This window comes from Chiloscyllium punctatum, chromosome 10 (assembly GCF_047496795.1).
Source record: "Chiloscyllium punctatum isolate Juve2018m chromosome 10, sChiPun1.3, whole genome shotgun sequence".
In the NCBI taxonomy this organism is placed as follows: domain Eukaryota; kingdom Metazoa; phylum Chordata; class Chondrichthyes; order Orectolobiformes; family Hemiscylliidae; genus Chiloscyllium; species Chiloscyllium punctatum.
Window position 1 is genome coordinate 72,816,305 of NC_092748.1, and position 17,436 is coordinate 72,833,740.

The 17,436-nt window shown below is 39.6% G+C and overlaps 1 protein-coding gene across 5 annotated transcripts in view; it reads left to right on the forward strand.

Moving 5' to 3' along the window:
* scn1laa (sodium channel, voltage-gated, type I-like, alpha) overlaps positions 1 to 17,436 on the forward strand; it is a 193,013-nt gene that overhangs the window by 22,818 nt on the left and 152,759 nt on the right. For all 5 annotated transcript variants that reach the window (XM_072579493.1, XM_072579495.1, XM_072579491.1 and 2 more), the window contains exons 2-4: positions 2,613 to 2,929; positions 7,146 to 7,263; positions 17,098 to 17,188. In XM_072579493.1, coding sequence (XP_072435594.1) covers positions 2,666 to 2,929; positions 7,146 to 7,263; positions 17,098 to 17,188 — 473 coding nt within the window. In that variant the 5' untranslated portion in view covers positions 2,613 to 2,665. The remainder of the gene's footprint in view (positions 1 to 2,612; positions 2,930 to 7,145; positions 7,264 to 17,097; positions 17,189 to 17,436) is intronic.

Consider the following 17,436-nt stretch of genomic DNA (forward strand, 5'->3'; position numbering starts at 1 on the left):
GGAATCTAATTTAAATAATTGGTTTATTCTATGCCATCAGTAGGTGGTGGATATTCTGCAAAGATTTGTAACAGATCAGTGGATTGAGTTGCTTTTAAGAACTGTTAAAAAGGCTAAAATAAGTATCAGGATAAAGTAGAGTTTGACAAAAATCTTGATTGTAAGAGTTTCTTTGGATATTTAAATTGAAAGAGTAACTCCAACTCATGGTGGCTTTTTCGGTACTAATTGAGAATTGATAGTGGAAAGCCAGGAAATGGAGGAAACATTGAACATGTATTTTGTGTCTGTCTTCATTGTGAAGTTTTGGAAACTCCTTGAAAATTAAAAGTTTAAAGAAAGGGAAGAAGTTAAAACAACTACCATCATCTGGAGAAAGGTGCTGGGCAAATAATTAGACTTAAAGTCTAACAAGAGATAGAATACTCTCACTGCACCACAAGAACACCTAATGTTTTGTTGAAGGGCCATCTGATGATTCTCTTCAAAGGATAAAAGTGAGCTGCGTTTTTTAACTGAATTGAACAAATAGTATCACTAATCAATTTACATCACAGAATCACAGAATTGTTATGGTGCAGTTGGATACCATTTGGTCCATCGTGCCCAAACCATTTCTGTTGCCTGATGCCAATCTTCTGCCAATTTGACTGTTTGGCTGTGAGCCATTTCTATCCAAATAATAATTGAACACCATCCTGAATTCATCATTTGAACTTGTCTCCACCACATCCTGGAACCCTACCTAATCGCTGAGTGAGAACAATTTTTCCCACATGACACTTGCTTCATTTACACCTCACTTTAAATCCATGCCATCTCGTTCTGCTCTCTTTTACGAGCGGAAACTGTTTCTCTGTATCTACTCTGTCCTGTCTGCTCATGATTTTGAAAATTTCCATCAAATGTCCTCTCAGCTTTTGTTCCTGTAAGGAGAGCAGTCCCAACTTCTTCAATATATCCTCATAACTGAAGTTACTGATTCCTGAAGCTATTCTTATAAATCACTTCTGAATTCTCTCCAATGAATTCACAACTTTCCCATAGTGTTGTGCTCACAACTATACACGGTACTCCAGCTGAGTTCTAACAAGTGTGTATACAACACTACTTGTTCTTGTACTCTGTGGCTTTATTAATAAAGCCAAGAACACTATATGCTTTATTTACTACTCTCTACACTTGCAATAAACTATGTTCATATACACCCAGGATCCTCTGCGTTTGCACCCCTTTTAGAATTGTAGCCACCTATTTTATATTGTTTGTCAATGTTCTTCTGACCAAAGTGCATTCAAGATGTGGCCTCACCAAGGACCTGTATAACTGCAGCAGACATCCTTACTACAACACTCAAATCCTCTTTCACTATGAGGGCCAGCATGGCATTAGCTTTCCTCACTGCCTGTTGCACCTGCATGTCAACCCTCAGCGAATGTTCCACCATGACACCCAGGTCTCATTGCACCTCACCTCTTCCAAAACTGCCACCATTCAGATAATAATCTGCCAATCAGTTTTTGCATTTTTAAAAAATATTTTTAAAATGTTTTTTATACATTTTTTAGAATCTATTTTAGAAAGAGTGGATTGGGGAGAGAACTCTTTTAAAAAGAAGATTTTCTTAATGATGAAAAAGGACAAGGGAGAGAAGAATTGATTTTGTTTTTGGAGCATGCATTTTATTTCGCCTGAGTATGAATGATAAAAAAGGATGCATATGAATAATATTTGCTCCAATTTTAATTTCCCTGTGGTGTAGGGCTGTGAGATGAGAAGTCTGGCAAATGGCATGGGAGGTATTGATTGGTGTGCCCAATGTCCTTCTGTTGTGATACCATTTTGCTGCCGCTGGCAAAGCTGGTTGATAAGCCAGGTAAAAAGAACCACCTATCCAGAGACCAACTGAGCTACTTATGAGACCAGTGAAGGGCTACTTCCTGCATCCATATGCAATTTCCCTAGGAAGAGTGGGCCTGCCATAACATGGGGAGGATGTCTGGTGAAACTTGACAGATTTGGAATGGATGTTCTTTTTGGGCACTCAATAACAGGCAATACTGTCATTTCAGTTCTCAGCAATGATCATTGGTAGCTGTGATACTGCTCTAGTTGTGCTGGCAGCTCTTATCCATGGGCTATCATTCTTATTAAGAATTGTGGCTCAGGCAATGCCCAGTTAATTGGTCATTGTCAGGAAAATACTTCTCTGAATCCTGTTACCTACCTCAATAAGTTTTCTTTCTTGCTTTTGGTTGAGACTCTGCAGTCAGAGCCACATTTGGAAAGATTTCACCTGTTGTCTCCAGATAAAGATTGGGGCCAGAGGGAATTCTTTACAACGTAAATGGCGATGCAAGTAACATAAACACATGTTTAATTTATTCTAAGCAGCAAAAAGTAATATAACATTAAACTCTAAAATTGAAAATTGAGGTACAAGTGTGATGCAAGTCAGAAATGAAACAATAAAATGTGTGTTGTTTGAGAGAATCCTGAAATAAAACAGTTGTAAGTTGATTCCTACTGCTTTATTCTGTGCAGTGGTAGGCATTCTGTAAATGGGTTTGAATTGAAATATGTTTTGAAGTAATTATTTTATTTTAATCCAGAACATCCTTCCATAAGAGGCTAGAGGGTAATTTCCAAGGTGCACAATGAAAAGATGGCGCAGCCACTGCTTGCACCACCAGGACCAGACAGCCTCCGTCTTTTTACCCGAGAATCTCTTGCAAATATTGAGAGATGCATTGCAGAGGAAAAAGCCAAGAAACCCAAGGACCAACATGGGGATGACAATGAAAATGGCCCAAAACCAAATCGTGATTTGGAAGCCGGTAAAACATTACCATATATTTATGGTGACATACCTCCAGGGATGGTGTCTGAGCCAATGGAAGACGTGGACCCATTTTACAGCACACAAAAAGTGAGTGTTTGGTCAGATTATTGAATGAATGTGCATCTGCAATAGCATGAACAGTTTTATCATTTTGAGATTTTTCTTTCTTGATTTGTCTTTTTTTTAAAACATCTGCCTGCATACAATATGGTTGCTGTTATATTATCAACAATTACATCTATAATAACTAGCAATAATTAGTCACGAATCTTCCAAATCGTTGTATGTGTGGAAAAATGGGATATGAAGTTTCAAATTGATCTTGTTTAATTTCTCAATTAATTCTTACAGTTGTCTATTAAGACTTTGTTTTTAATTAGGCAACTAAAATGAAGGTTAAGTTTGTTCTGCTATTGCTGCTGGGAATACATTTCACTTTCTGGGTGGTGAAGTGTTAGTTTTGGAAAGCTTCTACCTCTTAGACGTAGTTGGAATATGACCCTGAAGGCAATGAATGAGCTTCTTGTGAATCCTATTCATCCACAAATCTCTATAACCATCCTCTTTCTGTGACTTAAAGAAAATTCTGCCTGTTGTTGAGCCAGTTCTCCCATACTTCCATATTGCCGTGCTTTGATTCTCTATTACACTCTTTCTAAGTCTCTTACTCTTGCACTTTCCTCTCTCTTTTTTAGACTGCCTTGTTACTCTCTGTTTTTCAGTGGAAGTTGAAATTGGGAATTCTCAGAATGGACTGTTGATTCACTTTTGCTGCTTTAAATGTGGTAGTGAAATCAACAATGATTTGCTCTTCAAAATTTTCCCTTAACTTCTCTTTCTCAATTTATTTTGACAGTCTGTTGAAAATATGCAGAGAAACAGAGTTCATGTTTTGAGCCCAGTGACATTGGTCAGAACACTGGACTCAAAATACAGTAGCACCTCGACTTACAAACTTAATCCGTTCGCGAAAAGTTCGCGAACTGAATCATTTTTCCCATTGTTCGGATAGCGTAAGAATGCTTGGACGTAGCAACGAATGCTGTTCACAGCGCACGTGCCAAAGACGAACTGAATGAGATCACACGGGGCCCAAGAGCTTTTGCATTCAACAAGCGCTTAGCAAAGCAGAACAATGAAACCGCATAGTCGCACACAGGCTTTTTGTGTTCGCACCTTCATTCATACCTTGAATTTCGTATGTACATTGGAGCAAAATTTTACGTACAATCCTGTTCGTAAACTGATTGTTCGTAAACGGGGTCATTCGTATGTTGAGGCGCTACTGTATTAATTCTGTTTTTCTCGACATAGATGCTGCCAGACTTCCTTGGTTTCTCCAGCAATTTCAATTTTTCCTCCAGATTTTTCTAACATCTGCAGTTCTTCGTTTTACTTTACTCTCAAAAATGTTATTGACTGTGCTTTCAGCTTCCTCCTTTAATCTTTTCCACTTCCTACTTGACATCATCATCTATAAAGGATTCTAAGATATTCTTCTGACTGAGGAACTTTAACGTGCAAGTCGTATTTACAATTTTGCTGATATTCATCCAATCACAGTAGGTTCATTTATATGTTTGTCTGCAATGAAGTTTTTGTCTCTGAACATTGTGGCATCAGTAACTTAGATTGGCGGTATGGTGGCTCAGTGGTTAGTACTGCTGTCTCGCAGTGTGAGGGACCTGGGTTCAATTCCACCCTCAGTCTTTGTGGAGTTTGCATATTCTCCCTCTTGTCTGCATGGACTTCCTCCCACAGCCCAAAGTGCAAGTTAGGTTGACATGCTGACACGTGAAAGCAATGAATAAAGTAAGTGGTATGCCAGCTTTTATTCTCAGTGTTGAAATATAGGAGTAAGAACGTCTTAGTGCAGGCATAGAATGCCTACAGCCAACCATTCAGCCCATCGAGTCCACACCAACCCTCCAAAGAGCATCCCACTCAGACAAGCCCTGTTGTCCCTGTAACCCAGCATTTCCCATGGCTAACCCACCTAGCCTGCACACTATGGGCAATTTAACATGGCCAATCCACCTGCACATGTTTGGACTGTGGGAAGAAACTGGAACATCCAGAAGAAACCCTTATAGACACGAGGAGAATGTGCAAACTCCACACATACAGTCTCCCAAGGGTGGAATTAAACCCAGGTATCTGGCACTATGAGGCAGCAGTGCTAAGCACTGAGCCCTTATGCCACCCTTGAATTTGGTGAAACCTCTCTACAGTACTGCATACAATTTTGATATCCTTACACAAGGAAGTATATACTTAACTTAGATAAATGCAATAAAGACTTACTGGGGTTTACCAATGAGAAGGGACTGAATAGAATGGGCTTAGATTCTCTGGAAGAATAAGAATAAAATGTGATTCAGTTGAAATGTGTACATTTTTACAATTTTTAATATAAAGACTGCAAGGCTGGTTCTTTGACTGAAGAGCTCGAAAGTGAAGGTCATAATCTCAAGATTGGAAATTTTGGATTGAGATTAAGAGAAATACCTTCAGTTAAGAATAGAAATCTCTGAAATCCTGTATTCCAAAGGGTTTGATAAATGTATCTAAGACTATGATTCACAAATGCTTGGCTACTCAGTGAAGATAGGAACAAGCTTGGAAAGTGTTGCTGATGTGCACATTCTGTAATAATTGCACTGAATGATAGAGCAGATCAATAGGCTGAAACAAACACAGAAAATGTTGGAGAAACTTAGGTATGGCAGTATCTGTGGAGAGAGAAACAAAGTTATTATTTCAAGTATGACATAACTTCTCCAGAACTCAAATTGGACTTTAAATGTTAACTCTGCTTCTCGCTCCACAGATGCTTCCAGAGCTGTTGAGTTTCTCCAACATCTTAAAGGGTCTTTGTTTCAGATTTCTAGCATTCACAGTATTTTGATTTTATTTACTCTGATTTCTTATATTTTTAATCAGTCCAAAATTGTTGAAATATATCTGCAAAGTATTGAACATAACAAAATGATTTGAAAATGTGGGATGAGTTAGAAGTCATTTTTTGCAAATAAGCATTTCTTCTGAGGGGATGATAACTAATCATTTTGCTTAGCAACCATGTGGATACATGCTGCCAGAATTTGATTTTGATATAGCTTTTGCACACTGCATGTTCCATCTAAATAGTACTTTCTAGAGTAATTGTTAGCTTCGTTCAACCTAAATTGAAAATGAATTATTGAAATGAATTTTTTAGTTTTTGATATTCAAATGTTTATATATATTTTCTTGAATTAATAATTTATTTTTGAATACTGGGGCGGGATAGTGACTCAGTGGTTATTTCTGCAACCTCAGAGCAGAGGGAAGAAGTGAGATCTGCAGATGCTGGAGATCAGAGTCAAGGCTGTGGTGCAGAAAAGCACAGGAGGCAGGCAGCATCCGATGAAGGGCTTATGCCTGAAACATTAATTCTCCTGCTCCTCAGATGCTAACTGGCCTGCTGCGCTTTTCCCGTGTCACATTCTCAACTGCAACCTCAGAGCACCAGAAATTCAGGTTTGATTCTGCCTTCAGACAACTGTCTTAGTGGAGCTTGTATGTTCTCCCTGTGTTTGTGTGGGTTTCCTCCCATGGTCCAAAGATGTGCAAGTTAGTTGGATTAGCCATGCTAAATTGTCCCTCAGTGTCCAGTGATGTGCAGGCTAGGTGGATTAGCCATGGGAAACGCAGGATAGTAGGGTAGGGGGCTGGGTGTTGGCGAGATGCTCTTCAGAGGGCCGGTGTGGACTTAGTAAGCCAAATAGCCTGTCCCCACATAGTAGGAATCCTATGATTCTGTATTGATAATGAATATAAATAGAGTTTTTAATTACTTTCTTGATGCGGTCATCAGAGGCAAAATCAAAGCTTGTTGCCCACCCCTAATTGCCTTTGAACTGAGTGACACACTGTTTCAGAGGGAAGTTAACATTGCTGTGGAACAAAAGTCACATGTAGGCCAAACCAGGTAAAGATGGCTAATTTCCTTTCCTCAAGAACATTCATGAATCTGATGGGTTTTTACAATAATCAGTAACAGTTTAAAAGTCACCACTACAGAGACTTACTTTATATTCATTGCATTTAAATTTCAAATCTGCCATGGTGGGATTTCAACCCATATCCCCAGCACATTAGCCTAGGCCTCTGAATGTTTTACCCAGCGGTATCACCACTACATTGTCTCCCCCAGCATTTCCGTATTCAGAGGGTTTATGTGAGAAAACTTGTAAAATGTATGATATACATTATTGGTAACATTTATTGTTCTAATAATCACTTTCTTTTTCCTTTACAGACCTTTATAGTATTGAACAAAGGGAAGGCAATCTTCCGATTTAGTGCCACACCTGCCTTGTACATTTTAAGTCCTTTCAATCCATTAAGGAAATTAGCTATTAAGATTTTGGTACATTCATATCCTTTATGCATTCTATTATTAATATTTAAGTACCTTTGTATGTGTTAACAAACTGCTGCCTCCTATTTCACCATGATATATACAGTGAGTCAAAACTGTTGAGATTCACACATGATCAACTAGTAATGTGTGTACTGTTTTTAATAATTCAATGATGCCAGTTATTCAGACTTAGGATAGCAGCCTTTGTAGGTTTGTACGCAAAAATAATCTCAAATATGTCAGAAAGAGGCGGGATCCAAGAAAGGACTATTTTGTCTGAATGTTCTTATTGTTTACATCACGCAGCTGTACATTTTTCTTGAGTGGCATTTGAAGTGCACCACACGATAAAAATATACAGAGGTCTTCTCCGAATAACAATAATTCTGAGACCTTGTCAGCAGTTGTCCGTTATGGACAGTGAAATTATTACAGTCAAGCCAGAGCCTGCCATTACCTAGTTGCAAGGTCTCAATGGTACCACTGTAGGACTGCCACTGTAGCTCCAGAAGAGTAGCTCAACGATCTGACCATCAGCTGTTAATGTAGGCCACAAAAGACGTGAAGAAGTATAACATAAAGTAATTGGGATCTCGATTGTAGCACAAGAAAGCTAACAAAATACCTTATGTATTTGTTGAAGTAAGGGGACTCATACCATTGATTTCCCAGGTCTGGCACCATGTTTCCCATGACACGCTGCATAGGATAGTCATATTGTTTTTTATTGAATCATTACATTTTGTGTATATAACCATAAATAGGCCTCCAGAGTGGAGTGTATGGTATTACAGAACTTTATGTAACTCAGTTTACAAATTGCAAGTGAGAGTTCTCTTGATACTCATATTGTCCATGATTGGGATCTGAACTTTGCGTTTGCTGCCATTTCAATATAGTGGGTAAGGAAGTTAAGACATGTTGTGCAGGAAGTAATAGTAGAACATCAAATGCTGTCAATGCAGAAAATCTAAAATATAAACAGAAAAGGACAGAAACACTCAGCAGGCTGGGCAGTATCTGTAGGGGAGAAGTGAAGTTAATTTTTCAGGTTGAAGACCTTTCATCAAAGTTGGGATAAATTAGAGATGCAATATGTTTTAAGCAAATGAAAGAAGGGTTGATGGGTAAAGAGCAAAAGAGAATGTCTGTGAAAGGGTGGAAGGCAGGAAAGATTAAATGTCAAAAAAAGATTGATGATACAAGACTAAAGGAAGGAGTGGTAGAGTTCAACCAATACTGGCGGCACGGTGGCACAGTGGTTAGCACTGCTGCCTCACAGCGCCAGAGACCTGGGTTCAATTCCTGCCTCAGGCGACTGACTGTGTGGAGTTTGCATATTCTCCCCGGTGGGTTTCCTCCGGGTGCTCCGGTTTCCTCCCACAGTCCAAAGGTGTGCAGGTCAGGTGAATTGGCCATGCTAAATTGCCTGTAGTGTTAGGTAAGGGGTAGATGTAAGAGTATGGGTGGGTTGAGATTCGGCAGGGCGGTGTGGACTTGTTGGGCCGAAGGGCCTGTTTCCACACTGTAAGTAATGTAATCTAACTTTTCCATCATTTTCTAATCGCCCCATTCGAAATCATCGGAGGTAATACATCCAAAAGCTGACAACTGTAAGTATAATGATGTTTTGTGCATCAGGGTCAGTCTGCTTTTTGTATTCAAGCAAACTCTCTGGACTGAAGTGACCTCCTTACCGATGCGAGGTTATGTGTTGATCCTTTGAAGTTTTGTTGATGGTTGGTATTCTCGCTCACATCCATCTTATCTCCGAATTAGTATGTCATCATTGGCACTCACTCTCTAACGATTATGGTTGTCCCTCTGGTAGTCTGTGTCACTTGACATATGATCTTTGGGTCATTTGTGTGGCTGATGCACTTGACCTAGAGCCAAATCTCTGACCACACATTTGGCAGGTGTTTGCAATAGGCAAAACTGGACCTTGACCTTGAGGTCATTGGCATTCCTTTCTCCACTTCCTCTTGCCAGTGAGTGTTTCCAAAGAATTGTGTCCTTTCATACAGGAGTTTTCTCTGAGCCAGTTTCTTCTGAATGTTGGTATCCCACGTGTTGACATCTATGTCGCATTTCTTGAGGGGATCCTTCAGGGAGTCTTTGGAATGCTTCCTTTGACCCCCTCTCATTCAAGTGACTTTCTTCAGCTGAGCAAAGAAAATTTGCTTTGGCAGTCAGGACGCAGGTATCTTAAGCATGTGGCCAGCACAGTGGAGTTGATTTTAGATGATTATGCCTTTATGCTGGCTACTTCAAGGATGCTGGTGTTAATGTGCCAATCCTCGCAGCTGATGGGGAGAATCTGTCTTAAACAACACTATCTTAGTACTTTTCAAGGGTCTTGAGGTGGCGTTTATATGTAGTCAGAGTGATGTAGAAGACTCTGAAGGATGATTGGCTTTTCTGCAGAAGCTTGCTATCAGCACAGATATCACAATCATTGAAGACTCTTTGCCCATGGCATATGAAGCTCACACTTGTGGGTTGAATACAATGTTTAATCTCCACACCAATGTTAGCCTGAGATGAGAAGTAGTTTCCCAGGTATGGGAGGATTGAGAGGATTTCTCCATTTATCGTAATGGAGGGATAGACTAGAACTTGACCTCGAATGGGTTGGTAATGGATTTGAGTTTTCTTAATGTTGAGACTGAGACTAATTGCCTCGAAGAATCTTGACCTCTAAGTATTCTGTCATAATACCATCGGTTTGGACTGTTATAGCATCAGAGAGACATACAACACTGAAACACATCCTTCGGTCCAACTTGCAATGCTGATATCCTGAATTAATCTCGTCCCATTTGCTAGCATTTGGACCATATCCCTCTAAACCCTTCCTTTTCAAAAACCCATTCAGATCTCTTTTAGATTAGTAATTGTAGCAGCCTCCAACACCACCTCTGGGAGCACATTCCATACACGCACCACCCACTGCATGAAAAAGTTGCCACTTAAGTTCCTTTTAAAACTTCCTTCTCTCACCTTAAACCTATGCTGTCCAGGGAAAATACCTTGTCTATTTATCCTATCCATGCCCTCATGACTTTATAAACTTAGAGTCATTGAGATGTACAGCATGGAAACAGACCCTTTGGTCCAACCCATCCATGCTGACCTGATATCCCAACCCAATCTAGTCCCACCTGCCAGCACCCAGCCCATGTCCCTCCAAACCCTTCCTATTCATATACCCATCCAAATGCCTCTTAAATGTTGCAGTTGTACCAGCCTCCACCACTTCCTCTGGCAGCTCATTCCATACACCCTCTGTGTGAAAAAGTTGCCCCTTAGGTCTCTTTTATATCTTTCCCCTCTCACCCCTAAACCCATGCCCTCTAGTTCTGGACTTTCTGACCCCAGGGAAAAGACTTTGCCTATTTACCCTTTCCATGCCCCTCATAATTTTGTAAACCTTGTTAAGGTCACCACTCAGCCTCTGTTGCTCCAGGGAAAACAGCCCAGCCTATTTAGCCTCTCCCTGTAGCTCAAATTCTCCAACCATGGCAACATCCTTGTAAATCTTTTCTGAACCCTTTCAAGTTTCACAACATCCTTCCTATAGGAGGGAGACCAGGATTGCACACAATATTCCAAAAGCAGCCTAACCAATGATCTCTACAGCTGCAACATGATCTCCCAATGCCTATACTCAATGCACTAACCAATAAAGGCAAGCATGCCAAATGCCTTATTCATTATCCCATCTACCTGAAACTCCACTTTCAAGGAATTATGAACCTGCACACCAAGGTCTCTTTGTTCTGCAGCACTTCCCAGGACCTTACCATTAAATACATAAGTCCTGCTCTGATTTGCCTTTTCAAAATACAGTACCTCACATTAATCTAATTTAAACTCCATCTGCCACTCCTCAGCCCTTTGGCCCATCTAATCAAGATCCCATTGTACTCTGGGGTAACTTTCTGTGTTGTCCATTACGCCTCCAATTTTGGTGTCATCTGCAAACTTACTAACTGTACCTCCTATGTTCACATCCAAATCATTTGTATAAATGACAGAAGGTGGTGTACCCAGCACCAATCCTTGTGGAACTCTGCAGGTCACAGGTCTCCAGTCAGAAAAGCAACCCTCCACCACCACCCTCTATCTTCTAAATTTGAGCCACTTGTGTAGCGGCTAGTTCTCCCGCTATTCCATGAGATCTTGCTAACCAGTCTACCATGAGGAACTTTGTCAAACGCTTTACTTAAGTCCATATAGATCACTTCCACGGCTTTGCCATCGTCAATTCTCTTTGTTACTTCTTCAAAAAAATTCAATCTAGGTATGTGAGACATGATTTCCCATGCATAATGCAAGCTTAACTACCTCATCAGTACTTGCCTTTCCAAACACATGTAAATCCAGTCCCACAGGATTCCCTCCAACAACTTGCCCATCGTAGATGTCCTGCTCACTGGTCTATAGCTTTTCCCTACCATCTTTATAATATAGTGGCACAACATTCGACAGCCTCCAATCTTCTGGTGCCTCACCTGTGACTGTCAATGATACAAATATCTCAGCAAGGGGCCCAGAAATCATCTCCTTAGCTTTTGTTGTGGACATCTTTCATGGAGGAGATAGTAGATATTGATGAATTTCACTTGGCAGGCAGCCCTTGACAGGGTCTTCCATAGCACTTCCTGATTAAATAGTCTTGACCAGGTTGATGAAGGCCTCGTGGAATGTCTTGTGTTGATTCTGGCATTTCTCTTGGATTTGCTGAGCACTGAAAATCATGTCCTTAGTTCCATGATTTGATTGGAAGCTCCACTGGATTTCCTTTGAGACTGGTAGAAAGTGTATAATGAGGGTTCCAGGAATGACCTTGCCAGTGATGGAAATCAGGGAGATTCCTTTGTAGTCCCCACAGTCCACTTTGTCTCCTTCCTTGAAGATGGCCAGCATCCCTGACAATGGCAGGATTTCCTTTTGTTCCAGATTCTTGGGAAAAATTAATGCAGATGACAGGTAGGCTCCTCCAAGTTGGAAAATCTCAACTGGAATCCTATCTCCTCCCACGGTTTTGTTCTGTTATTCAAGTGTCTAGTGGCAGCTTCAACTTTTGCCACACTAGAAGGGAGTCCAAGATCATTTCTGATGAGGCGAAAGATTTTTTCAAACACATCCTCATTGAAACTTATATCAAGTTTAGGAGTTCCTTCCAGTATTCTGTTCATCAGAGGCTGATGTCTTCTTGATCTGTAATAAGGGTTCCATTCTACACTGATTTGAGGCCAAGTGTGTTGGGTTCATATATTACATGTATTGGTGGCACTGAAGAAACTCTGGGTGTTATGCTTGTCAACAAGTAGTTGCAATGCTGTAGCTTTCTCAGTCCACCATTTGTCTTGATTTTCCTTGTTCTTCAGATTCTACCTTTGCTGTTTGAGTTCTCCTCCTTGCCTCTCTGGTGATATTGTTTTGCTAGAGAAGGGGAGCTTTCCTCTTGTCAATGCTTGGTAGGCAAACTGAGTTCTTTCATTCTTCAGGAGAGGGTTCCTATCTCACTGTCTTTTATCAGTAAATGCCCATTTGCTAAATGACCTTTTTAAAAGTGCTAAAGTAAAAATAAAGCTAGAGATGATACAAATAACATCCCAAAAATAACTTTAAATCAGGAACTGTAAGGGCCAAAAGAACTCAGTAAAATTACAGCAGGGAAGTAATGCTGAGCAAATTGTTGCAGCAGGAATCTGAAAATTCCCTGGATCCTGGTGGATTTCATCCTTAGACCTTAGAAGGTGTGGTTAGTGAGGGAATTGATGTGGTGCTGGTCTTAGTTTTCCAAATTCAGTAGACTTGGGGGGAATGTTCAATTTGATTGGAAGAAAGCGACTTGTTTAACTTCTTCAAAATCTTCATTGTTCAAAAAGGAAGGGAGACAGAAAGCAGAAAACTGTATCAGTAAGCTTAACATGTGTAATAAAAAATAAGAAGCTGTTATTAAAGATCATACTCTTTACAGTTTTGGGCTCCTTATTTAAGGAAGGGTGGAGACCCATTGGAAGTGTTTCAATAGACATTTATTGGATTGATATGTAAAATTGTTTTGCTTTGTTATGATGGAAGGTTAGATAGTCTGAGATTATTTTCAGAGAAGTTTAGAAGAATGAAGGGTGACTTCCAAATATAGAAAATAAGAACAGCAGTGTGCCATTTCATCCTTGGAGCCTACCCAGCCATTCAATATAGTCATGGCTGGTTATCCAAAGCAGAACCATGTTCCTGTTTTCACTCCATACCCTTTGTTGTCTTTAGCCCTAAGAATGATATTTAATTCCTTCTTGTAAACATTCAATGTTTTTGCCTCAACTTTTTTCTGTGGTAGAGAATCCCACAGTCTCACCACTTTTTGGGTGAAGAAATTGCTCTTCCTCTCAATCCTAAATGGCTTACCCTGTATTCTTAGACTGTAACCCTGGCTCAGGATTCTCCAATCATCGGAATATCCTTCCTATATTTATCCTATCAAGTCCTGTTAGAATTTCATAGGCTTCTCTGAGACCTCACCTCAGTCATTCTTCTAAACTCCAGTGAATGTAGTTCTACCTGATCCAGCCTTTCCTCACCTCATATGTCAGTTCTGCATACCAGGAATCCGTCTGCTAAAATTTCATTTTACTGCTTCCATAAGCAAAACATTCTTCCCCAGATAAGAAGACTAAAACTGCACACAGTACTTCAGTTATGGTCTCACTAAAGCCCTATACAATTACAGTAAGGCAGCCTTTACTCCTGTACACAAATCCTTTCACTAGGTAAAGCCAATACAACATTTGCCTTCTCCAACACTTCGTGCACCTACATGCTTGCTTTCAGTAGCTGTTGTACAGAGAAACCTTGCCTTTTCCCAATCTACAGCCATTCAAATAACAATCTGCCTTCCTGATTTTGCTACCAAATTGAATGACCTCACACTTAGCCACATATTATTTCACTCAGTCAACTTGTCCAAGTCACACTGAAGCCTCTCTGCATCCTCCCGACAGTTAATCTTTCCACCCAACTTTGTGTCATGTACAATTTTGGAGGTATTGCATTTAGGTCCCGCATCTAAATCATTAATGTAAATTTTAAATAGCTGATGCCAGGCACCAATCTCTTTGGTACCCCACAGGTAACTGGTTGATCTGTAGACTGTGCTGTTTATTCCTACTTTTTGTTTTCTGTCTGCCAGCCAATGCTCTGTCAATGTCAGTACACTATCCCCAATCCCATGTGTTTTAATTTTACCTGCCAAGCTCTTGCATGGCTTTAATATATCAAATACCTTATGAAAGTCCAAGTAAATCACAACCACTGCTTCCCTCTGGTCAGGTCTACTGGTTACATCCTCAAAATATTCCAATAGATTTGTCAAACATGATTTCCTTTTGGATACCCATGTTCTATCCAATCCTGTCATTGTTTTTCAACTTGGGTAAGTCAGAAGTGTATAAAATTCTGCATGTCTTGACAAGGTGAATGTGGAAATAATTTTTTTCCTTTTGTGGCTGAAACTAGAACTAAGCAACATAGTTTAAGATTAGGGACCACCTTAGATGAATGCAATTTTTTCCTCTAAGAATTGTATGACTTTGAAAATATTTGTTTCAGAAGATGATACAGGCAAAATCATTGACTGCTTTTTAGGAAGCAGAAAGCTTATTGTTTAGCAAGAGAATCAACGGCTATTGGGAATAGGTTGAACTGGGAAATTCAGAAAACACAACAGATCAGCCATAATCTTACTAAATGGCAGAGCATACCCAATGGGCTGAATGGCTTACTGCTGCTAATTTGTCTGATGTATGATGTTATAGTGGGGTATTTAAAGATGTTCAGGGTAATAAGATTGAGTCAACATTATGAAAGGTAAATCATTAGTGCCGAACTTGGCGGAGTTCTTCAAGAAGGTATAATATGCTGTAGATACATGGAAAATAGTAAATATACTGTAATTTTAATTTCCACAAGGCATTTGACTCAATGCCAAATTGAAATTTATTGTGGAATTTAAAACACTCATGGTATCTGGGTAACATAGTGGCATATATAGATTAGCTAACTGTCAGGAAACCAGGCAAATGCATAAATAGATAATTTCTGATTGGCATGATGTAATCAGTGTTGTGCCACAGAAATCAGAGATGGATCTACAAATGTTACAATTCGTACAAATGGCTCAGATGAAGTGACAGGACGTATGGATGCTTATAACATGATAGGTAAGAAACTAATTTGTGAAGAGGTCATAAGAGGCTAAAAAACTAGAATTGTCATGTAATTCGACAAAGATCAAGCATATGAAATGTGCTGGGGGAGAAAATGTGAAATTGTCCATTTTGACAAGCTGGAAGAAGGAAAAAGGAAGCATAACGGTGAGAGATTGAAGAGCACTAATTTGCAGAGGTATAGAGTGTCCTTTTGTACGAATTGCGAAGAGTTAGACTGTACTTCTAGCAAGTATTTCACAAAGATAATAGTGTGTCCTTATTTATCACAAGAAGAATTGAAGAAAAGTCTGGAGGTTATGCTTCGGTTTTACAGTGCATTGGTGAAACCACATAGAGTTATAGAGTCATAGAGATATGCAGCACAGAAACAGACCCTTCAGTCCAACTCGACCATGCCAACCAGATATGCCAACCTAATCTAGTCCCACTTGCCAGCACCCAGCCCTTTGAACCCTTCCTATTTATATACACATTCAGATGCCTTTGAAATGTTGCAATTGTACCAGCTTCCACCACTTCCTCTGACAGCTCATTCCATACACATACCACCCTTTGCGTGAAAACGTTGCCCCTTAGGTCTCTTTTATATCTTGCCCCTCTCACCCTAAGCCTATGCCTTTTAGCTCTGGACTCTGCCACCCAAGGAAAAAGACTTTGTCTATTTATCCTATCCATGCTCCACATCTGGAATATTGTTTACAGTATCCTTATTTAAGGGATGCAAATGCATTGGAAGTGTTTCAGAGAAGGTTTACTAGCATAATACCGGGAATGGTTCAAGTTTACCTATGGGGAAACGTTGAACAGGCTTGGCTTTTACCTGCTAGAATTTAGAAGAGAAAGAGCCAACTTGATTGACACATTTAAAATCCTGAGGGGAATTGAAAAGGCAGAATATTTTGTGGAAAGAATGATTCCTTTCCTGGGAGCATCTAATTCTCAGGACTGCAGTTTCCAAAAATACAGTGTTGCTCATTTAAAATAGAAATGAGGAGAATTCTGTTCTCAAAGAGCAGAGTAAGTGTTTGAAACCTTGTTCCTCAAAAGGCAGTAGAAGCTGAGTCCTTGAATGTCATTTTTAAGGCAGAGGTAACCAGATCTTGATCTTGATGCAAAAGATTATTGATGTTAGGCAGGCATGTAATCAAATCAGCGATGATATTGTTCAGTGGCGAAGCAGGCAAGAGGGGCTCTCTTGCCTACTATTGCCCCAACTTTGGTCCCCGTGTCAATTGTCCTTGGGCTAGGGAAGGGAAAAAAAAACTTTTATTTGATAATTGCATGTTGGATGATATCAGTGTCAACACTGTGATGCATCCTTGTTTTGAATAGTCTAGCAATTTACTATATCTGTGTTAACTGTGAAGAATAGCATTTAAACTTGATTAATTAAAGGTGATCAGCACTCATGGAATTGCACCATAGTTTATATTGCCTTCAGGGCAACCAAGCAAAGGAAGAAAATAAAAATACAATTACAATGACCAAAGTGAAAGACCAAACATTATTGTTATATGTTTATATAAGTTATTGTTCCCAACCTAATTAAAATGTGACAAAGTCAAAAATGCATTGTTATGTCTGGTTTCCTTGACTAAATCTTACATTGTTCAGCATGCTTATCATGTGCACTATTATGACCAATTGTGTGTTTATGACCCTGTATAATCCTCCAGACTGGACGAAGAATGTAGAGTAAGTGTATAGTTCTCTGCATACTATTTTTCAAATGTGTATTAACAAACAAAATAATACAGCATCTATTGTGTCGAACATGTATCCAATGTAAAATGAATTCCTTGATCTATAAGGACATTTTGTTTTAAATAAGTTGCCTTAAACTCTATTCATTTCCATGTTTGGTTGTTTCTTTTGTGGAACCTTAACATGTGCCTATCAGACGTTCATATAGATAACATCCATTGTCCTACTTTTATCCATCC